The following is a 24668-nucleotide window of genomic DNA, read 5'->3' on the forward strand; positions in this document are numbered from 1 at the left end:
GTCAAGTTGCACTTCCTAACGTTTCCACTAAATGTCAACCGTCTTTAGAAACTTGTTTCAGGCTTCTGCTATAAAGGAGGGGGGAATGGGAGCTGAATGAGTCAGTGGTCTGGCAGAGTGTCTCAGGCTCGTGACGCGCAGTCCCGACAGAGTTAGCTCTCGTTCCAGTGCTTTTCTACAGACAATGGAATTCTCCGGTTGGAACATTATTGAAGTTATGTTAAAAACATCCTAAAAATTGATTCCATCCATTGTTTGACATGTTTCTACGACCTGTAACGGAACTTTTCGAGTTGTTGTCTGGACGTAGTGCTCACGCCTCATGAAGATGGATTACTGGGCTGAACACGATAACAACAAGTGGCTATTTGGACATAAATGATGGACTTTATGGAACAAATCAGTCATTTATTGTCGAACTGGGATTCCTGGGAGTGCATTCTGATGAAGATAATCAAAGGTAAGTGAATATTTATAATGTTATTTCTAACTTCTGTTGACTCCATGGCGGATATTTCTTTTGCTGGATTGGGCTTTCAGTGCCATACTCAGATTATGCTTTTTCCATAAAGTTCCAGATGTTTGGAATCAAAACATTACTGCACGTCACGCGCCAATGTAAACTGAGATTTATGGATATAAATATGCACATTATCAAACAAAACATACATGTATTGTGTAACATGATATCCTATGAGTGTCATCTGATGAAGATCATCAAAGGTTAGTGATTCATTTTATCTATATTTCTGCTTTTTTGACTCCTATCTTTGGCTGGAAAAATGGCTGTGTTTTTGTGACTGGGCTCTGACCTAACATAATCAATCATATGTTGTGCTTTCGCTGTAAAACCTTTTTGAAATCGGACACGATGGGAAGATTAAAAACAAGTTGTGGAGGGGTTCCGCTAGCAGAACGCCTGTGCTAGAAAGGTTAATGCAAAGATTAGTTTTCAAATGCACATGAAGCTACCAATACCACATAGGATCTGACAGAGAAGAACATACGACAGCACACAAATATGTGATAATTATGGCTACTCGTTTTTTACTTCTGAAAGTTAGCAGAGTCCGTTAAATGTACATTATTAAAAAAAGGCCCAACATTACAACTTCTCCTCAATCTCCAAAAACAAACATACAAAACAACCCCCCCACCCCCAACAAAAAAACAACCCAGGACAGTATAAAGCTGCACAATTTTGTACCAGATACTCACAATAATAAAATATGCAATGCTACATTAAGTGGTTAAAAATACTTGAGGGGAAAAAGTATATTGATTTTTTTTTTTACATTTTTTTTTTTACATCTTTAAAGAATATACATTGTTATTTTTCTTAACTAGCCAGGATTTTAGTCAAAAGTGCATTCTATATAACAAATATGAAAGGAGGAGAATCATACAGTAAATCGGAAGAGAAAATGTTACACAACAAAGAGGAACCTCTGGATATGAGGCAGACAAACACCTCAATGTATTTCAGATCAGATGAAGCAGGGAGGGGCTAGTGTAAAAATCACCAAAGCAGGAGGAACAACACTACTCGATCACTCTTTGGGAGTCCATATTCGAGCCAGTCTATTGACTTACAGGAATTTAAAAACAAAACAAATATATGAACTAAACAAAACATTTCCTTTTGCCATGGCCCTTCCACGCTATCCACCTCCAGATTGATTCTCCTCCTTTTCCTTACTCAAACGGCCGCTCACCAAACCAACCGCCTCCCTCCTCCATGAACCAACACATCACTTCACTCACACAATGCATTGTCAGTCCCTCCCTTCACTGCGACTCACTCACGCAGCAGTAAAGTGCAGAGGATACACACAAATAGAAAAGCTTTTTAAAACCAACGTAAAAAAAAAAAAGAAAGAAAAAAAGCCTCATACTGAAACGCCATGAAAAACAGTAAGTAACTCATGGTTAAGCTGATACTGAGGCCCAACTAACAGACCCACAGTAATGGCAGAATGGTTGTAGCTCTCGAGAGGGTGGGCATCTGGTAAACCAAATCCAATGGGAAATTACCCACAACTCAAGGTGGTACAGGGACTTGCTAATGGATGCTACTGTTCCTCTTCAGTTTCTCCCAATATACAAACAGTAACCTGATCCACTACTCAGCCTGATCCACCACTATGCTATACCCATTATGTGTTAATCCACAGAAACATGTCAGACATATTCTTGTGTGTGTACAAAATCAACCTCAGAACCCCCTTCAAACAGATGGCACGGCTTTAGCAGGGAGTGCAGAGGGAGAGACCCAGAGAGTTGAACGACAGACAGAATATGTCCAGGGCCAGACTGTGTAAAGGTAGCTTTTGTTACAACAGCACCATAGGGGTTCCATTTTGCCATTACCGAGACAAACACACACCTTAACATTGCTCCTCAACAATCAAGTCTTATCTGAGAAGAGTGGGGTGGGGGTGGACAACATCCTACAAACCCACTACCAACAATCTGACAAGACAGAATCTCTCTCGGTCATTCATCAATACGAACAACAACCGGACAGTCAGAACATCATACAATGGGACAGCGGGAACATTCACACAATAAAAAAAGGTTACATATGCAAACGGGATTTCTTTGAGTGAATGTACAACTTGAGTAAATGTATCCAACACCAGAAATTGAAACGCATGTTAGACATAATCCTCCAACCGATCACTCAACAGGATGTTCCGAGCGAGATGGGAACAATTCTTCAGTCTGAAACTGAATGTAACATATTTCCAGAAAATAGCACTAGAAAATAACACGTTTGATTGCTAAACCGTTAGCCTGTATCACTACATCTAGGCAACATTCAACATGTTTTGATTCATCATTATTTGCCAACGTGTGAGATAGGGCCTCAATGTTTGCGTAACCTTATACAGTATATGTAACACTAAGGAGAACAGACCGGTTACATTACAACAACAAAACGTGTCCTGCTCCACACCAAGCTGTGGAAGATAGGCTGGTTGGAATAAAAATACAGATTTTTCAGTTAAGAGTTGTGCTGAAAAGGTCAGAACCTTGTGTTTTAATGACCTTTTACAGGGTGACCCGTATTATCTCAGCAGCAGCAGCGGGGGAAGAGACAGAGTAGCGAGAGACGGAGAAAGAAAGAAAGCGAGCGAGCGAGACAGAGGAGCGAGAGACAGAAAGAAAGAAAGAAAGAAAGAAAGAGAGAAAAAGAAAGCGAGCGAGCGAGACAGAGGAGCGAGAGACAGAGAAAGAGAGACAGAAGAGACATACATGCGAGGTCCAGGTTGGGTCGTATGTGATAACCCGTCACAGTGGCGGTATTTGAACTGTTTTGATTACAGAAGACAAACAAATAAAATAATCTCTTGACAAGCATTTTGTGTGACGTGAGACCAGTGATGACGTACTGCTTTTTGAAGTGTGTGTGTGTGTGTGTGTGTGTGTGTGTGTGTGTGTGTGTGTGTGTGTGTGTGTGTGTGTGTATATATGACAGCACGTTCAGGTTCATCACGTTTGTTCTGTTGGGAACGTCTAACCATGTCAGCTCTAAAGGCTGTACATGTCAGTCAAGAAGACAAATCCCAGAACTGCATAACAACAACACAACCAATCCCACACACTGTTACATTACACTCCAGATGTTACGAGATCTAGCCTGTGTATAAGAAATATGTCTAGTACTGCAATGAAAGCACCAATTAACCAGAATCTCTGTTGCAACAGACAAGCAGTAGCACTAACAGGCGTTTTCTAACCTCCCCACTGTGACCTATGGCAGTGATTCCTGGCCTACTGCTGGTAGAGCCAGTGTGGAATTCCTTAGGGAGTGACAGTGGGAGACCCAGTTGGCACCAGGATGGTAAACAGGTCAGCCTTAGGACCAGGACTTACAACTCCCCCGAATTGTGCAACCGTTGTTAAAGTCAGTCGACGCGAAGGACTAAGTTTGATGAAATGGATCTGTTCTGACCCGCTACCTGGATAAGGAACCACTAGTAGAATAATGACATTAGCAGCTGTCAGTGGAGAGGATAAAATGGACACAAACAAGGGATAACTCACATACCGGTACACACACACACACACAGCCTTCTACCATGGGAGGCAGGTTGTCTAAGAACACAGGATTTTCGAAGAATATTTTCACAAGAAAAGATATGAGCAAAGAGGTTGTAAAAATCTGTGTCAGTTGACTTGGGTCTTTAGCTAAGTGGGTCACTCACTTATCTAAAGTGTAGACTGAAAGTGTACCTGTCTGTATCCCTCACGCTCTCCCACACACACTGGTGTGTACTGAGCTGTGAGTGTCATGTTCATATCAGTATTCGAGGGGCCGTTCTACACCAGGGGCCAGGGAGAGTTGGGGTGGGGGTAATCGAGGTGTGGCAGGCAGGCCTGGAGCCCAGGGCCCACATAGGGTTCAGTGATGCTGGGGGGCCCCAGGCCCTTTATCCTGCGGTGCCATGTAACGCAGGTAGCTGCTGTCCTCCTGCCCACAGTGGGTGAGGGGCTCGCTCTTGAAGAGGGCAGGGGGAGGAGAGACAGGGGGCACAGGCAGGTGGTGGTGGGGGAGAGGGGGTGCTTGCAGGGGCGTGCCGGGGTGGTGCTGCTGCTGCTGCTGCTGTTGCGACGTGTGGTGGTGAGGGAGATGGTGAGAGGGGGTCATGTGCAGGTGGGAGAAGGTGGCGTGTCCCACGGGGGCGCGTGGGGGAAGAGCCCCTCCTGCCGGGCTGAGGCCCAGAGGGGCGGAGGTGGTGGCAGCTGACGGAGTGAGGCCCGGGCCGGGGCCAGATGAGGAGGGGGCAGAGAGGTGGAGAGGCAGTGGGAGGCTGCTGGCCTGCAGAGTCACAGGGCTGGTGACCCGGAAGCACTTCTCCTTGTGGGCCTTGAGCATGTTGGAGAAGCGAAAGCGCTGGCTGCACAACTCGCAGGGGTAGGGCTTCTCTCCTGTGTGGGTGCGGCGGTGGCGCTTCATGTTGGGCCGGCTGGTGAAGCTCTTCCCACAGATCTCACAGATGAACGGCTTCTCTCCTGCAGGGGACAGGGACGGCGAGAAAGGAGAGAGCGAGAGAGAGGCAAAAGGAGAGTCAGGGACTAAATCACCCCAATTAGTTGAACTTTCACAGGTCACAGAACCTCATGCATGAGAAGAATAATACACAACCTGGCAACACTTAAGTCCTGTGCTGATTAAAGTGCTCTGAACTTCATGAAGATCTGGTCTGATTGCAAAGTTACGGTCCCTGTAGGAGAGTATTAGTGGTCATTGCTGTCTAGCCACCCACTCAGCGATGCCAGTTCACACTTTGGGATGAGATGTGAAAATGAACAACGGCTGTTCATTCGAGAGCTGCTCTCATTACCCTTTCATTCAATGTGCCCGTTACCACCCCCGTACACTCATTCACAGCACACTCAAAGCAACTCTCGGCTTTAATCTGAGCTGCATGTTTTTTCCTGAGAGGCTCCGGTAAACCATTTACAGTATGACAGTGGATCATTGCATCGTGACAAATTATACTGGGGCCATTTTGTTAATGTTCTGCAACTTCTGTGAAGTAGGTAAGTTCCAGAGGAAAGGATAAACCTTGGGGGAAGAAGAAAGAAAGAAAGAAGGACGAAGAAGAAGAGTGTGTATGACAAGGCATCACTGGGTGTGTCTCCGACCACAGGAGGCCAAATTGGTCAGCGGCGGCCGGGAGAGAGGGTCAAATAATTACACCATACAAAAATAACCACCAGGGCAGAGTGCAGGGAATCGGCCCACATTAGGGAGGGAGAAATGACATTTAAAAAAAGACTGAAAAAGAACAGGCCTGCGGCAGAGGAGAACATGTAAGATGTAATATAGAATGCGTCAGGGTAGTCATTAGAAGTAGACATGGAGGAGAGGCACCACTGATGCTTTGCCACCCTCTCATTATGTAGACTGGGAGAGGTCTCGGTACCGCTCGTCCTGGGACGCCCCGTTCATTTCCTTTTATAGAGCGTCTACGGTGACTCACTGGCTGACTAGGGATCAAGACTGAAGGCCATGCAGACTCTCCAGTAAATGGGATGGCTTTGGTCAGGGAGTATTTCCGAATGTTAAAGACTGAAGAGGTCTGGCTTCTAACATTATTGGAAGACTAGTGTCTGAATGTTTGGCTTCAAAACATTTTGATGACAGGAAAAAGTTCAAAAGGCTTTTTATAGGAATAGGTCCTTGAGGGTGTGCTTTGTAATTGCACGTTTGTGTCAAACAAATTCCTCAGTGAGTGTGTGAGTGTAAACAGCTGCGTGTGTTCCCTGTCTCACCGGTGTGTGTTTTCATGTGCTCGTCAAAGTACTGCTTCATGTTGAAGTCCTTGCCACACCACTGACACATGAACTGCTTGTGTCCGATGTGGATGCTCATGTGGGAGCGTAGCTGGTACTTATACTGGAACCTCTCGGCACAGTTCTATAGAGAGAGAGAGAGAGAGAGAGAGACATTTAGGGTGTCCCAAACAGCACCCTATTCCCTTGTAAGTGCACTGTTTTTTTTTTTTTTTTTTTTACCAGGACCCATAGGGTGTAGTAGTGCACTATATATGGAAATAGGGTGCCGTTTGGGACGAAGCCATTTAGACTACATAGCACATACACAATCATGCCTGGAAGGGAAATCCATAAGGGCTACTATATAATAATATACACATAAACAAACATAATATATACCTAACACAGATGCAGTGGAAGAAGGAGCCCACTACGCAGTACTGGGTCTGCAGTGCTCTTTAATAACAATGTAATGACACGTTAGTGGAGTTGCTTTATTTAACCACATGGAGCCCCCACAGCCCCACCAATCCAACCAACCACACGTTCCCAGACAACCCTCCTCCCTTTGTGGTTGGCCACACAGAGGCCCACCCAGGTTGAGGTGGTACCTGCTTCCTACAGAATGTCCTATAAACCAGAATGCTGGGTTTGCAGACGAACACCTGAGGTGAGTTCAACAAGGGTTGTTTCCCCCTAGTGGTTAGAGCATTGGACTAGTAACCGAAAGGTTGCAAGTTCAAATCCCCAAGCTGACAAGGTACAAAATCTGTCGTTCTGCCCTTGAACATGCAGTTAACCCACTGGCCATCATTGAAAATAAGAATTTGTTCTTAACTGACTTGCCTAGTAAAATAAAGGTAAAATAAAAAATAAAATAAAAAAATTTAGTAACAATTTCGGTTGAACGATTTGAATGAACATTCCAAAACGTTACAATGTAGCCGCAAACGACTCCTTTTTGTAGGGAATACCGTGGCTTTTTAAGGCGCAATATTCAAACTGAAAATGACTTTGCTCTTAATACACGTAAGTGATTATTTGTAGTGGCAGTTTAGACACGGCACAGGCACGTACACTTCCGGTCAAAAGTTTTAGAACACCTACTAAATTCAAGGGGTTTTATTTAGACTCATTTCTACATTGTAGAATAATAGTGAAGACATCAAAACTATGAAATAACACATATGGAATCATGTAGTAACCAAAGTAGCCACCCTTTGCCTTGATGACAGCTTTGCACACTCTTGGCATTCTCTCAACCAGCTTCATGAGGTAGTTACCTGAAATGCATTTCAATTAACAGGTGTGCCTTGTTAAAAGTGAATTTGTGGAATTGATTTCCTTCTTGATGCATTTGAGCCAATCAGTTGTGTTGTGACAAGGTAGGGGTGGTATACATAAGATAGCCCTATTTGGTAAAAGACCAAGTCCATATTATGGCAAGAACAGCTCAAATAAGCAAAGAGAAACGACAGTCCATCATTACTTTAAGACATGAAGGTCAGTCAATACAGAACATTTCAAGAACGTTCAATGTTTCTTCAAGTGCAGTCGCAAAAACCATAAAGTTCGATGATGAAACTGGCTCTCATGAGGACCACAACAGGAAAGGAAGACGCAGAGTTACCTCTGCTGCAAAGGATAAGTTCATTAGTTGCCAGCCTCCGAAATTGCAGCCCAAATAAATATTTAGTAACAGACACATCTCAACACCAACTTTTCAAAGGAGACTGTGTGAATCAGGCCTTCATGGTCAAACTGCTGCAAAGACACCACTAAAGGACACCAATAAGAAGAATCGACTTGCTGGGGCCAAGAAACACGAGCAATGGACATTAGACCGGTGGAAATGTCTCCTTTGGTCTGGAGTCCAGATTTATGGTTCCAACCGCCGTGTCTTTGTGAGACGCGGTGCGGGTGAACGGATTATCTCCACACGTTTATTTCCCGCCGTAAAGCATGGAGGAGGTGGTGCTATGGTGTGGGGGTGCTTTGCTGGTGACACTGTGAATCAAGGAACACTTAACCAGCATGGCTACCACAGGTGTCTCATAGTAAAGAACATGTCCTGACAAGACAGGCAGGCAGCGTTTCTCAGCCAGTCGAAATCATGAATCGGTTGGTATCATTTTAAGGATATATACAAAGAAATTTAAATTGAGAAAAGGTAAAAAGATAAAGTGCAGATAGTTTGCAGTCTTTCCAGCCTTTCCAGCTTCAGTTTGAAGTGATTGTGTTAGCTGTGTTGTTGACTAGATTCTCTGAACAATAGTTTCCTGACAAGAGAAAGCAAATGTTCCAGGTGAAATTGCGCCTCATTAGCTCATTGTTATGGATGTGTCCAAATAATTGTCACTAGAAAACAGCTTAAAACAAATGCAGCTACTGTTGTTATTCTGGCTGCACTGTTTGACGTGACTGTAAGTTAGCCATAGTTTGCTAGCTAGGGATAAGAAGGTTGCCTGCCAGTATGGCAATGTAACATTTAGAATGAACGACTGGGTAGCCTCCATAGACACAGAACAAAAAGACTGAACGACTGGGCCGAGTCTCTGGCAACCGAACTGAACGACCAGCCGGCTTGGGTAGCAAGCAAATCATTATTTGAATATGTTGGTAACCCGTTGTATAAAAGTGATCCCTTCAAAGCCAGTGTTTGGAGGATATATTGGAACTAGAGGTCGACCGATTATGATTTTTCAACGCCTATACCGATTATTGGAGGACCCCAAAAAAAGGCACCCCATAGGCACTTTAGTATTGCCAACCCAATCTCAGGAGTTGATATGCTTGAAGTCATAAACAGTGCTGTGATTCAAGCATTGCTAAGAGCCACTGGCTAACGCAGTAGAGTTTGAATGAATGCTTACGAGCCTGCTGCTGCCTACCACCGCTCAGTCAGACTGCTCTATCAAATCATAGACTTAATTATAATATATTAAACATAGAAATACGAGTCGTTGGTCATTAATATGGTCAAATCCAGGGACTATCATTTCGAAACAAAACGTTTATTCTTTCAGTGAAATATGGAACCGTTCCGTATTTTATTAGACGGGTGGAAACCCTAAGACTGAATATTGCTGTTACATTGCATAACCTTCAATGTTATGTCATAATTATGTAAAATTCTGGCAAATTAGTTCGCAACGAGCCAGGCGGCCCAAACTGTTGCATATACCCTGACTGCTTGCAATGAATGCAAGTGGCAATTTCTCTTGTTAATATTGCCTGCTAACATGAATTTCTTTTAACTAAATATGCAGGTTTAAAAAATATATACTTCTGTGTATTGATTTTAAGAAAGGAATTGATGTTTACGGTTAGGTTCATTCGTGCAACATTTGTGCTTTTTTGACGAATGTGCTTTTGTTAAATAATCCCCCACTTGGCGAAGTAGGCTGTGATTCAATGATAAAGTAACAGGCACCACATTGATTATATGCAACACAGGACAAGCTAGTTAACCTAGTAATATCATCAACCATGTGTAGTTAACCTAGTGACTATGTGAAGATTGATTGCTTTTTTATAAGATAAGTTTAATGCTAGCTAGCAACATACCTTTGCACCTTGCTGCATGCACGTAACATGTGGTCAGCCTGCCACGCAGTTTCCGCGTGGAATGCAATGTAATCGGCGTCCAAAAATGCTGATTACCGATTGTTATGAAAACTTGAAATCGGCCCCAATTAAATCGGCCATGCCGATTAATCGGTCAACCTCTAATTGGAACTGTTTTGCCAGCCCTCGACGTACAACACCCGTGCCAATATATCCTCCAAACACAGGCTTCTCGGGCATGATCACTTAATCAAATCAAACTTTATTTGTCACATGCGCCAAATACAACAAGTGTAGACTTTAAGGTGAAATGCTTACTTACGAGCCCTTAACCAAATGTGCAGTTCAAGAAGAGTTAAGAAAATATTTACCAAGTAGACTAAAATAAAAAGTTATAATAAAAAGTAACACAATACGATTTATTAAATTGTTAAGCAGTCTTATGGCTTGGGGGTAGAAGCTGTTGAGGTGCCTTTTGGTCCTAGACTTAGCGCTCTGGTACCACTTGCAGTGCAGTAGCAGAGAAAACAGTCTATAACTTCGGTGACTGGAGTCTCTGACAATTTTATGGGTTTTCCTCTGACACCGCCCATTGTATAGGTCCTGGGTGGCAGAAAGCTTGACCCCAGTGATGTACTGGGCCGTACCCTCTGTAGGGCCTTATGGTCAGATACCGAGCAGTTGCCATACCAGGCAACCATGTACCATGTAACTGGTCAGGATGCTCTCGATGGTGCAGCTGCAGAACCTTTTGAGGATCTGGGGACCCATGCAAAATATTTAGTCTCCAAAAGGGGAAAAGGTTTTGTCATGCCCTCTTCAGGACTGTCTTGGTGTGCTTGGACCATGATAGCTCGTTGGTGATGTGGACACCAAGAAACTTGAAACTCTCAACCCGCTCCACTACAGCCCCGTCAATGTTAATGGGGGCCTGTTCGGCCCGCCTTTTCCTGTAGTCCACGATTCAAGCTCAGGCTTAATCCATACTACGAAGTTGGATATTGCTCGTCCACCTGCCACTAACTCTGGAATGCTTATAACTGCGTGTAAATGTCACACATGGCTAGTAAATGCCGAACTCTTCATTGAGACCATGCTGAAACATCAATCCATGGGCAAGTCGGTACCACATTTGAATTTGTGCCAAAATCGAATTGAAAGAAGTGTTGTACTGCAAATTTAGCAGGCTATGGTCCGAAACGGGCTTGATTACTTATCGTTAATGCCGGCTTTGCTGTGCTTTTCAAAGCATAAGCACCTCCCACTCCTAGCAATAAAATAATTGTATTAAGTCATACAAAAAGTTTACTGTGTGTGAGGTTTCAAATGCCTTCCGTCATTACTAAAAATGTGGAAGGTGATAGGAATTTTAACATTACAATTGAATATTCAGTCGTCTTCCTCACATGAAGGGGATGATGCGAGAGGGAAGGAATCTGAATTTATTGGTCCTCAACTCGCAGCTCAGACATTCAGTATAAATGGAGTTACTTGACCCGGGGCAGGTAGTTATGAAGGATTCCTTGCCATAGAAATGTATCTTGGTGAGCCTCGTTGTACTGGTTATCCCGAGTTGAACTCAGAGTTAGCTCTCTAACTGCTCAAACCTCATTCGTAGTATAGGGCTCCACTGATTGGAAGGTCCTATGTAGATAGTTGCTGGTTGAAAAGTTGCTGGTTGAAAAAAAAAATAAAACTATTAGGAATTAACACCTATCAACTGTTTTCACTTTTACAGTGTTAGTTTCATCAGCTGTCGTACAACAATATTACACAAAACACAGTTGACTGCACTGGGTCTTTAAAAAAAGTAAACAGTCCAAAATAATCCAACTTCACCCGTCTGTATTTTTATTCCAGTTATTCTGTACACCATGTGTATTCATGGTCTGCTAATGTTTGACATGGACATGTTGCATCTAGACCGGGTTGCTTACACCAGTTAGCCGTTGCTACAACTGTGTGACCGTAAACATTTAGGGATAGTTTATATGTAGTCAAGTGTGCCTTGGTTCAATAGTAATCACCATTTTGGAGCAGTCACAGTACAAGAGGCCATATTCTTCTGTTCAAACAACCCCATAGTTGTCTAAATCCTGCCCAGTCTGTCTGAGTTAGCAAGTCAAACCTCACCAGCTAGAAGTCAATATTTAAGCATTCTAAAACAAATATGAATACATTGACATGAATACTATTCATTCTCTGTTAAACACTGTCCTTATAACGCAAATATTCATGAGAAAAAAAAAAAAGTGTATACACTCTATAAAGTAATCTCGAACTTAATCTTCTCCAGACCGAATGCAGGTGGATGTTCTATTTAAAAGATCTCCATCCATCATGCATGAATGAAGATGTGCTATTGAAGGGTTTCTGTAACTGGTATATTGCCACTTATCGGTGTTTCCTACCCCCATCTAGTGGTCTCTCTAGCACCCTACTCTATTACAATCCTGTGTTATACAGTATATTCTGAAGAAATTATCACATGGTATATGTAAAAGCAATATTTGATGACATTTCTCCGTTCGCTTTTGTATATAATCTAGAACGTGCTTTCTATTGTACTAGGTACTGATACATTGACGTTCTGATGTGTTTTCTTGCTTGATCATGTGACATACAATTATTCCTGAAACAGAAGCCAGGCATGCGAGCCGACGATTCCGACTGATGGCCCGAGGCCGAAACATTTGTGTTTTGTTGTCACCTTTCATTTATGATTTTGAAGGGAACCGTGATGATTTTAATAAACATCTTTATTATGCTTTCAAGCCTCAGTTTTGGATTTATTTTCTTTTTGTTTTTGACAGTGTCTCCATCTCTTCCAATACTCTATAAAGTGAAATAAATCTTCTGTTTCAGTCTGCGTTTGAGTGTGCGAAGGACAGTGCGACTGCAAGTCTAAACAGCTCACCTCACAGCGGAAGGGCTTCTCCCCAGAGTGCTGCAGCGAGTGAACCTTCAGGGACATGCTGCGCTTGAACGACTTGCCACAGGTCTCACAGGTGAACGGCATGTCCTTAGTGTGAGCTGCAGAGAGAAATTAACAGGTTAAAGGAGGACAACTACCAGAGGGACAGGGGACAGATATTGGGACGTTAAGTTTCATGATGCTCAAAAGTGAAGAGTATTTATTCTCTCTCAATAAAAGAGAGCGATCTGAATGTAGCTCCACGAAAGAGCAAGACAGGCAAGAGAGGGGGTTCCTTCCAATTGAGATAGATGTACAGAGCCCTGCGAAAGTATGCCTACCCCTTGCATTTCCTCACATTTGAATGTTACAAAGTGGGAGTAAAATAGATTTAAGTTGTCAAAAATCTACTCAACATACTCTAATGTCAAAGTGGAAGAATAATTCCATGTAGATAACTCAAATATAGTCGTTGCATAAGTATTCAGCCCCTTTGTTTAGACAAGCCTAAATGAGTTCAGGAGTAAACTGTGGCTTAACAAATCACACAAGGTACATGGACTGTGTGAAATAATAGGGGTTGATATGATTTTTAAATTACTAACCCTTCCTGTCCCCCATACATACCACACATGTAAGGTCCCTCAGTCAAGAACTGAATTTCAAGCACAGATTCAACTACAAAGACCAGGGAGCTTTTCAAACGCCTCATAAAGAAGGGCAGTGATTGGTAGATGGGTAACAATAACAAATCAGACATTGAATATATCTCTTTAAGCATGGCCAAGTTAATCATTATGCTGTGGGGGATGTATTTACACCACCCAGACACAAAGATACAGTCGTCCTTCTGAACTGAGCAGCAGGACAGGAATGAAACTGCTCAGGGATGTTACCCTGGTGATATTGAAACCATTACAGAGTTCAATGGCAGTGATGGGAGAAAACTGAAGATGGCTCAACAACATTGTAATGGCTCCACAACAATGACTTAAATGACAGAATGAAAAGAAGAACACAGTAAAGTAAAGAAATCCTGCAAATCAATGCACTTTATGGCCTAAATGCAAAGCCTTATGTTTGGGGGGAAATTCAACACATCACTGAGTAACTGCCTCTTCACTTACAAGCATGGTGGTGGCTGCATCATGGTATGGGTATGCTTGCCATCGGCAAATACTGGGGAGGTTTTTGAGATAAAAAAAGAAACGGGATGGAGCTAAGCACAAACTCTTAGAGGAAAACTTGATTCAGTCCGCTTTACACCAGACACTGGGAGAGGAATTCAAAATTCAGCAGGACAATAACCTACAACACAAGGCCAAATATACACTGGAGTTGATTACGAAGAAGACAGTGAATTTTCCTGAGTGGCCATGGGACAGTTGACTTAAATCTACTTGGGAAATCTACAGCGAGACTTTAGAAATGGCTGTCTCGCCATGATCTGCAACATCTTGACAGAGCTTGAAGAATTATGAGAAGAATAATGGGCTAATATTGCACAATAAAGGTGTGTAAAGCTCTTAGAGACTTAGCCAAACAAAACTCACAGCTGTAAACGCTGCCAAAGGTGTTTCTAACATGTATCGACTCAGGGAGCTGAATACTTATGCAACAACAATATTTTTTAACTTATACATAAAAAAAAAAAACACATTTTATTCAACTTTGACAGAGTATTTTGAGTAAGTTGTTGACAAATTGAAATTAAATCCATTTTAATCCCACTTTGTAACAACAAAATATGAAGAAATCCAAGGGGTATGTATGAATACTTTTGTAAGGCACTGCATATCCTATTTGGGACATTTGGGAGTTACCAGGAAGAGCAGGAATAGACAAACTGGAGTCCACCTACCAACCATGTGCTTGCGGACATGAGCCATCGTGTAGAACTTCTTGTCACAGATCTCACAGGCAAACTTCTTCTCTGCGTAGCCGTGCACGATCTTGATGTGCTCGTGCAGCGACCACAGCTTCTTGAAAGACTTGTTACAGGAGACGCACTGAGCAGCAGAACACCACACACAGATAATAGATTAAGAAACGGGTGATGACTGTTGTTGTTTTGTGACATTGATTACCCCGATACACCCTGACAGAATCCAAGAACAGGAGGAAGCAGCTGAGACAATCCCCGTGTCTGGAGGCTGCAGATGGTATTTCCCACACTGCTGTAACAGTATCTGTCTGGGCTGGTTCCTAACGCTCCGATTCCCTCTGCTGGACAAATCGTTTCTTACATCCTTCAAATCCCAGAAATCTGGCCTTGATGACAAACTGAGATTTTAGTTTCACTGTACCTGGTACGTAACTGTACCCAACCAAAGTGCCTAATCAATGGACTCATTTTGATTGCTCAGGTCAAAAACACATTGTACATCTAATTAAAAAGCAGAGGCCAGGGCAGCGTCCCAAATGGCAGCCTTTTCCCTACATAGTGCACTACTTTTGACCAGGGCCCCCACATGGCTCTGGTCAAAAGTAGTACACTGTATAGAGAATAGGGGGTCATTTGAGACATGCACCAGCTCTCCTCCTTACCTGGATGTTCTTTTCACAGTCAGTCTGCTGGTGTAAGGCCAGCTCACTCTCCAAGACAAACTTCTTGCCACACTTGTCACAGATTTGCATGCGTCTGTGTGTGACGTTCATGTGCTTCTCCAGGTACCAGCGGGTGTTGAAGACACGGGGGCACTTTTCACACGCCAGCGTCTCCCGCTCCTCCCCATCCTCTTTATCCCCCGTGGCAGAGCCAGCTGAGGATGGGGTCCCCTTGCCCTCCCTGGCAGTCCGGCGCGTCCTCTTGGGCGGCTGGGTGGTCTTCTTCCGTCGGCCCCTGGTGGTCATGCCGGTGGTGCCCAGAGCAGTGCACTGGGTCTTCCTCCGGGGCTGACTGGTAGCGGGGGCCACCCCACGCCGGACCCGCTTGGCTCTCGTTCTGCGGCTCTCTATTTCTTCCTCCTCTTCTTCCTCCTCTTCTTCCTCCTCCAGATCTTCCTCCTCTTCTTCTTCTTCCTCCTCCTCCTCTTCCTCTTCTTCTTCTTCGCTGCAGTGTCTCTCTGAGGCATCAGTTTGGGGGGCGGACTTGTCCCCCTTTGATACGTTAAGTGTCTGATTGTTCAAGTTGACCTCCACGATGATCTGCTCCCGCTTGAAGGACTCCTCCTCCTCCTCTTCTTCCTCAGAGTCCTCGGAGGTGCCCCCATTGCCTGCCTGGGAACTCTGCGCACCCCCCTCCTGCCCTACTGTCCCCTCTCTGTAGTACTGCTGCTGGGAGGACAGCAGACCCCCAGTCAGCTGTGGGGACAACTGACTGGGGGTCTGGTCACCCATGGGGGTCTTGGCTGCCATCTTGTTGTCCACTAGCACAGAGTAAGGCTTGCCCCCGCCCTCCCGCTTGTACAGCTTGCCCGCTAGGTCCAGGTCTGGGGCGGGGGAATGGTAGTAGGACTGGGCCACCTGCTGCGTTCTGCGCCCCTCCTGTGACATCCCACCTGGGCTGGACACCTCTCCCTTCAGGCTCTGGCAGGATTTCATGTGTGAGGGAGGGGGAGACTGTAGTAGTGCTAGTTGAAGCACAGCCAAAGGTTTGTTAGCAGTGTTGGTATTCTTAAACTGTGAGAGTACCCTCGCTATGTTGTAAGGAGGGGCAGGGGGAACGGAAGCAATCCCCCACCCCTCCCGCCACTGAGGAGACAGGAAGGAGGAAGGGAAGAAAGCGTCACCCAGATTCAAACAGGGCATCCATGCTTAAGACTGAGGACAGACCGCGAGTGACATTCTGCTACAGCTTTGTTCCATAGGCTTCTGTTGAGCTCGACTCTCAAAGCTTCTCTGGAAGCTGGGGTGTCCGCTCTTCAACCTCTGAGGTTTCGGTCTCTCCGCTGATAAAGCCTCTCAGGTTAGTCTCTCGCTCGAGGCTGTCAATGTTATATTGTCCGTCGGGGCTTCAGCCTTTAATCTTCCGTCTTGAGGGGGAGCTTCACGCCGGACTTTGAGCCGCAGTCGGAACTTCTGTGCCTCGTTTCAGGAGCCATCTGCAATCTGCCGCCTGTGACAGCAAGAGAAACAGAGGACGAGAGATTAGGCTGAATCGTGTGACAAGCGTGTGGTGCTGCCTCAGAGCGAGTGTGTCTGATGTGAAACTACAACCTGGGGTAGGCGTTGTGAACCGAGACTGAGCCATGCTTCACCGCAACCGTTTCACTGGCATGTGTGAACATCCAAACCACACGCATCAGAGCTCCGTGAGAGAGGACTTAACCCCAAACACACTCCTCCTGCTCGTCACAATCTATTTATGCTTTCAGGTCAAATCATCTTTCATCAATCTCACCATCTTTGTTAACCAGACTTGATATATGCCATTATAATCATTAAACAAACAAAAACACGATACGGTCACATTTAATCAGGAAACCCCATCTTCCATCTCGGATTTCAAATCACCAGTTCCACAATACTTAAATCTCAGCATTCACATTTCAATAGCAGTTAATACCCTGCCATGTATAACAATATTCGTACACTGGTATGAAATAGACAATTTTGCTTTATTTACTTTGCCTGGTAAGTCATTGAGAGCACAGTCTCTTTTACAATAACGATTAATGACGGAGCAATGATAACTGGAAATTGTGTAGGCCTCCCTCTCAACAAACTTATTGAAAAAGTAAGCAATTTGCTCATTTCAATTGGCACCTTGAACTCTGATTAAAGGTGTGCTACTTCAATACATGTATGATTTGCACTCGTACCTTAACGCCTATAAATGTCACCCACCCACCCACACACACACACCCACCTATTGTGGCAGTTACAGCGCACAAAATAACCACAGTATGGGAGCTGTAAACGAGCTCAACCACAGGAAACTGTACATCAGCTTCTCTGTGTGAGTGAGTGATTGAGCGAGCCTGCACAGCGCATGTGATCAAAGAACAAATATATTTTGCGTATAGGAGAGTGTTTGGAAATGTAAACGAAGCGCTTGCATTATTCTTGTTACTTGGCGTTTGAGGGGTCATTTACTGCCTACGCCTATAACACCGTCATGGCAGTGACCCTCGAGGCACAGTGCTCGAGGAGATGACACTAGGAAGTCGGACGTAGCTACAAATTTAAGCTTTTTGTTATTTCCACATGTATGTTTGACCCCAAATGACTTTGGGCACGGTCGCTGACTCAGCACTGGAGTTGGTTTCTTGACTTGCAACGACTTCGAGAGCCACTAGAAAAAAAAACATTTCCTCTCTCATAAACAACAAACATCCTCTGCTCAACGGCCCAATATAGGCTAACTGTCACAACCCACCTCAAGTCTGATCAAACCCTCCCCCCTAACTCAAAACTAAATACAGGGAGATTCCACAGCTGCTTTCAAATCAATGCAATATTAGAGAAGACACCTTTTATACCTTTCAAGCAATGACTACAGACAGTCTACAATAGTGATGGGAGAAAATGTACAGTTACATATCACTGATACTTTGACTCCAAGTAATGATTTGAAAGATTGTGTGTACACACACACACACTAGAGGTCGACCGATTAATTAGGGCCGATTTCAAGTTTTCATAACAATCGGAAATCGGTATTTTTGGGCGCCAATTTATTTTTTAAATATATTCTTTTATATACCTTTATTTAACTAGGCAAATCAGTTAAGAACAAATTCTTATTTTCAATGACGGCCTAGGAACAGTGGGTTAACTGCCTTGTTCAGGGGCAGAATGACAGATTTTCACCTTGTCGGCTCGGGAGATCCAATCTTGCAACCTCACAGTTAACTAGACCAACGCAATAACGACCTGCCTCTCTCTCGTTGCACTCCACAAGGAGTCTGCCTGTTACGCGAATGCAGTAAGACAAGGTAAGTTGCTAGCCAGCATTAAACTTATCTTATAAAAAACAATCAATCATAATCACTAGTTAACTACACATGGTTACTAGATATTATACTATTACTAGATATTATCTAGCGTGTCCTGCATTGCATATAATCTGAGCATACAAATACCTAAGTATCTGACTGAGCAGTGGTAGGTAGAAGTAAACATTCATTCAAACAGCACTTTCGTGCATTTTGACAGCAGCTCATCGTTGTGCGTCACGCATTGCGTTGTTTATGACTTCAAGCTTATCAACTCCCAAGATGAGGCTGGTGTAACCGAAGTGAAATTGCTAGCTAGTTAGCGCGCGCTATTTGTCGTTGTGTTGCTGGTTCGAGCCCAGGGAGGAGCGAGGAGAGGGCGGAAGCTATACTGTTATACTGGCAATACTAAAGTGCCTATAAGAACATCCAATAGTCAAAGGTTAATGAAATACAAATGGTATAGAGGGAAAAAGTCCTATAATTCCTAAAATAACTACAACCTAAAACTTCTTACCTGGGAATATTGAAGACTCATGTTAAAAGGAACCACCAGCTTTCATATGTTCTCATGTTCTGACCAAGGAACTGAAACATTAGCTTTCTTACATATTTTTACCTTTATTTAACTAGGCAAGAGAGTTAAGAACAAATTCTTATTTTCAATGACGGCCTAGGAACAGTGGGGCCTGTTCAGGGGCAGAACGACAGATTTGTACCTTGTCAGCTCGGGGGTTTGAACTTGCAACCTTCCGGTTACTAGTCCAACACTAGGCTACCCTGCCGCATAGCACATATTGCACTTTTACTTTCTTCTCCAACACTTTGTTTTTGCATTATTTAAACCAAATTGAACAAGTTTCATTATTTACTTGAGGCTAAATTGATTTTATTGATGTATTATATTAAGCTAAAATACGTGTTCATTCAGTATTGTTGTAATTGTCATCATTACAAATAAAAAAACTATTGTTTTTTAAAAATCGGCCGATTAATCGGTACGTTGGGCCTCCAATAATCAGGATCAGTATCGGCCTTAAAATCATAATCGGTCGACCTCTAATACACACTCCTAGAAACCTGTGTCAAAACACTGGTATTTTTCATCCTATAGTTTGTTCCCCCATCTTTTTAAACAGTGAGCGAACATGTTTTCAGTTATTTTATTTCCATGACTGATCAAAACTCATTTTCTCTTGCTCTCTCGTTTCTCTGCAGAAGACATAGTGAGCAACATGTTTGGAACATCAAATGGAGAAAAAAAAAATGGGAAAAAATTGCAGTACCGAATCGGAATGCATATTTAATCGTGAGAATCCCAATACATATCGTATCGGTACCTAAGTATCGTGACAATATCGTATCTTGAGGTCCCTGGCAACTCCCAGCCCTAGTCTAAAAGCAGTCTGTTCCGATGATGTGGAGAGTGATTCTGATCAAGCCAAAGAGGACCTCTAATAACAGATTGTAGGCCGCTGGACTGTGTCTGAGGCCGAGCTCCACACACAGCCCCAAACTCTCTGGGTCCACCTCTGCCTCTATCCACTACACTAACTTTGTGAGAACTACAATTCTGGAACAGACCGACTCAAATACACACATGCCTACACATGCAAGCACTCAAACAGAATGCCTACTGCTGTGTGTGGACAATTTTTTATTTTATAAAAAAAACAACAACATAGAATCAGAGGACAGACATGCATAGGCATTTAGACAAATGCAAAACAATACACCCCCACCCACCACCTTTCTTCCGGTGCATGTTTACTTTCTGAGAATTGGACCGCTCTAGGTGCATTGCAACCACAAGAGGAGGGAGTGGAGAGCACTGCGCGGCAAAGAGCACCTCGTCTCACCTACTGGAGCATTAAAAACTCCCTCAGATACTCTCCTGCCCCGTATGCAGGCGTGATGTTAGATCTGCCAGAACCAATTCAATAGGCCCTGTGCTCTCTTAACAGCTGCGTATGCACAGGAATGTAGCAGGGTCAAGAAGACAGAGGCCTGTGCATTGATGATCCCTCTGAGTGGAGTGAGTGTCAAATGAGTCACGGCAGATGTAGGCCTACCTTTACACTAAGAGTTTCAAACTCATTCGGAGGGCCGAGCGTCTGCAGGTTTTTGGTTTTCCCCTTTCAATTAAAACCTGCATAACCAGGTGTGGGGAGTTCCTTATTAAATCAGTGACCTTAATTCAATCAAGTACAAGGGTGGAGTGAAAACCCGCAGACACTCGGCCCTCCGTGGAATGAGTTTAACATGTGCCTTACACCGAAGACTGAGGGTCCATTCTGCTCAGTGAAGATTTGCAAAGAAATTACTGGACCAGAACTTATGACAATTTTGCACAAACTTAGTGCTGTTCCGGTCATTAACATGATCAAACAGAGAGCGTGTGCAAACGTTCCACAACCACACACAGGACAGCTTACGCAACTCGTATTTAGTAAAATCCTTACTTAGATGAGTCACAGTAGAGTTTCGCTCACAATGAGAGAGCACGGCCCTTTGATGTGGTGAGCAGGAAGAGAGCAGACTTCACAATATCAGTGGTAATTGTACGATTACCTTGTCAGATGTCGAGGTTAAATTCAGTGTAAATTCGGTCGTTTATGACTCCGCTTTTTCCAGTTTGGTAGTGCTGAGCGATTCATGCTTTTTGAGGTTGGTCCTGTTTCAGCTTGCAGTTTTCGATTTAAATTATTTCTTTATACATTAAATGCACTGTGTATTATGTGAGTTGAATGCTGTAACACAGAATAAAACAATTAATACAAGTTGCAGTGAGGTAGTGACTACCCATTACTGCTTATCACTTATTAACCATAATTTATTCACAGTACTTTAATCAAATATTTATGTTGGGTATATTACATTTGTTTTAATTGATGACTATTATGTAATCCTAAATCATCTCTATAGAGCTGCTGCCTACGCAGTTTGACAAAAATCACTATTTCTTCAAAGTAAATATGGCATACTGTTATGACTGCTGCATACCAACTGTCAATCACTTAGATAATGTATTTTCAGTTAAAGATACCTTGCAAAGAAACTGCTCTCTATCCCTCACTTTGTAGAATATTGGCCGGTTGGAAACTACAACTCCATACTACATTCGCACAGTTCGGGCTTGATCTGATTTGTCTCTAGAGAAACTGCGCAATGTCGGCAATGAGCTCACAGTAAAAAAAAACAGAACAAAATGGAATTCAAATATTTGAACTGACATTGGTCAATTAGTTTTTTTTTAATGATCTAAAGTATCTGCAAGATGGGCTCAAATCCTGTGCAGATGGTAATCGCAACTTTATGTTGGTAAATTGCACGAAGATAGTGCCATGTCGAGGGTATGCATCAAAGTGTGTCAGGTGAATCCTTCCCAGAGGTTTAGTTTCAATGCATTATTCTGCATCATTGAATTCCACCCTCCCTCTGCCTGTGGACTTTAATGAGCTTTCCCTTTGAGGCAAATGTGTGAGGGTTCACATTCCTGACTCCAAACTCATAAGACCTTAACCAGCTCACTGTGTTGCGCACAGGAGGGGAGCCCCATGCCCCTGTAAGTATTTGTGCCTAAGCTTTCTACATGTATAGATAGAAGGGCAGCAGTGGTAGACGATCATGCTTTGAACCTCCACTCTTTCCTAAACTCTACCCAAATGCATGGGCCTACATTTCTTTTTTGCTCTTTCCCTCTCTCAGTGGTATAAAGTACTTAAGTAGTTATTTCAAGTATTTTTACTTAAGTCGTTTTTTGTGGTATCTGTAATTCACTACATCCCTGAAGAAAACTATATACTGTTTACCCCATACATTTACCCTGATACCCAAAAGTACTTTTGAATGCTTAGCAGGGCAGGAAAATTATCAAAATTCACACACTTATCATACCTACTGCCTCTGATCTGGCGGACTCACTAAACACATGCTTCGTTTGTAAATGATGTCTGAATGTTGGAGTGTGCCACTGGCTATCAGTAAATTAAAATAAACAAGAAAATGATGCCACCTGGTTCGCTTAATATAAGGAATTTGAAATTATTTACACAAAAGTATATTTTAGCAATTACATTTACTTTTGATACTTAAGTATATTTCAAAGCAAATACTTTTACTCAAGTAGTATTTCACTGGTTGGCTTCCACTTTTACTTGAGTCATTTTCTATTAAGGCATTTTACTTTTACTCAAGTATGAGATTGTTGTACTTTTTCCACCACTACCCTCTCTGTGACAACACAGGAAAGAAAGGGGAAGGATCGGACGATGAAATGCAACAACGTAGGCTAATGAGATGGTCCATGGTGAGTCTCAGTTTTGACAGGTGAGAAGTCTGTCAACCTTAAAGTAAAAACACTAATAAACGCATACTGAAAGCCCTTAAAATACATGTCACAGTCATTCGTGAGAGCTTGCTATTTAGCTACTATTGACAAACACATTTATCTATGAAGTTGAGTCTGACGATGTGTTATGAAGGAACTGGAAGCTAATGTTGTTTTAGAAATTAGGCTATATTCAACACAGCGAACGTGTGCATGGCAAATGACACCTCATAAAAGCGTCTGCACAACCGACATATTGTGCTCAATAAAAGTTGACATTTTGTTTCGCAAGAATTGGCAAGGCTGCAGCTGGGCCTAAATCACTGCGGACACACTGCAAAGCAATCCTTTGCCCCTTTCTCAAACATAACAGACGATCTAGCACGAATGCTAACTCTGCTTCGTTTGTAATCAATCTGGCCTAGCCAGCTATTTCGCCAGCTGGCTAGCTAGGTTAACTTGCTAGCTACGTCAATTTGGCGCTAACTTTACCAACCCGCGATTTATTTTCAAAATACTAACAATTGCTAAAATACGCATGGCTATATTAGTTAATCCTACAAACTCCAAAACAACGCATATTAACAACTGTTACACGATTGAATGCAGTTTTTGTAGGTAACAACCAACTTTAAAAAATGAGTGCAAAGAAAGGGTTAAACAAAAAGGAAACGTTGGTTGGTCAAGACCGTCGGACGGAAGGCCGTTCGGCTAGCCAATATATTAGCTATCTAAATAGATGCTTTTATTTTACATGAGTTGGAAAAATACATACTAACAAAGACAGAAACAATTTGGATGTATCTACCTAGCTAAACAAGCTCGCCACGCACTGTCCGTTTCACCAGAAATAATACTAGCTAAAGCAAATGTGAATTACCATGGCACACGGCTAACGTTAGCTAGCAAATCCTAGCTAATCACAGACGACTTTCACTTTTTTTTAACCCAAAACCTCCCAGATATAAATCGGCTAAACCGATATTTTACACCAGTATACAATCTTGCAGTATCAAATCTTATACAAGGTTAAACATGTCATTTGTTAATACAATTGTTTAACAATCACAACTACAAGAATCTTTAAGAAAATCCTATTCCCGATGAAAACCCGAGCATGATAGCGCACAGCTCGTTACATACTCCATGACGGTTTATTGTCAGCAGTCTAGCTTGATAATAACCAATACAAGAAAATCATTCATTCGTTTTGCATTGTAGACAAATGTCATGTTTGTAAATACATGAAAAAATATACAATAACTTGTAGAGAAATTTTACCTTACCTTCGGTGAGAGCGCCCTCTTTCTCATTTCGTGCAATCAGTTGCAAGGGATTCTGGAGTGCTGCAGACGCACAAAAAGAGCCAGCTACTGTTGCAGTTCACCACTGTTTGATAATCCTATTCCAAATGTGTTTGTACTAATGCATTTTTAGAATGTATGACACTGATATGTTAGCAGTGCTACTGTAGATCCATCGCTACGTGGCCCAGACAAGGTCTCGCGCGCACTTACGTTACTGACCTCACTCATCCCAGGCACTGACAGGCAGGCCGCTGTCTGGGTTGGGTAGGCGCGCCACAATTTTTTCGTCTCCCCTCCAAACCAGACAGGGCACGATGCGCGCACTCGTCTGTCCCCATCTTTAGCCGGGAATTTATAAGAAAACCAGAGCTGGATTGGGCACC

General features: G+C 43.1%; 1 protein-coding gene across 2 annotated transcripts; it reads right to left on the reverse strand.

The window, feature by feature from the left end:
• Positions 1–1022: 1022 nt before the first annotated feature.
• On the reverse strand, positions 1023–24566 carry LOC118365245 (zinc finger protein 652-like). Of its 2 annotated transcripts, none has more exons than XM_035747307.2 (6): positions 24265–24566; positions 15317–16826; positions 14631–14778; positions 12773–12888; positions 6286–6430; positions 1023–5019 (listed from the first exon to the last, which is right to left on the reverse strand). In XM_035747307.2, exons 2-6 carry the CDS (start codon positions 16517–16519, stop codon positions 4409–4411), a joined length of 2223 nt encoding a protein of 740 aa, XP_035603200.1. In that variant the 5' UTR covers positions 16520–16826; positions 24265–24566; the 3' UTR covers positions 1023–4408. The 2 variants fall into 2 exon arrangements, with proteins under 2 accessions (XP_035603200.1, XP_035603202.1); XM_035747309.2 differs by having other exon boundaries at positions 24260–24566.
• Positions 24567–24668: the final 102 nt, after the last annotated feature.

Source organism: Oncorhynchus keta, chromosome 32 (assembly GCF_023373465.1).
Source record: "Oncorhynchus keta strain PuntledgeMale-10-30-2019 chromosome 32, Oket_V2, whole genome shotgun sequence".
NCBI classification, from domain to species: domain Eukaryota; kingdom Metazoa; phylum Chordata; class Actinopteri; order Salmoniformes; family Salmonidae; genus Oncorhynchus; species Oncorhynchus keta.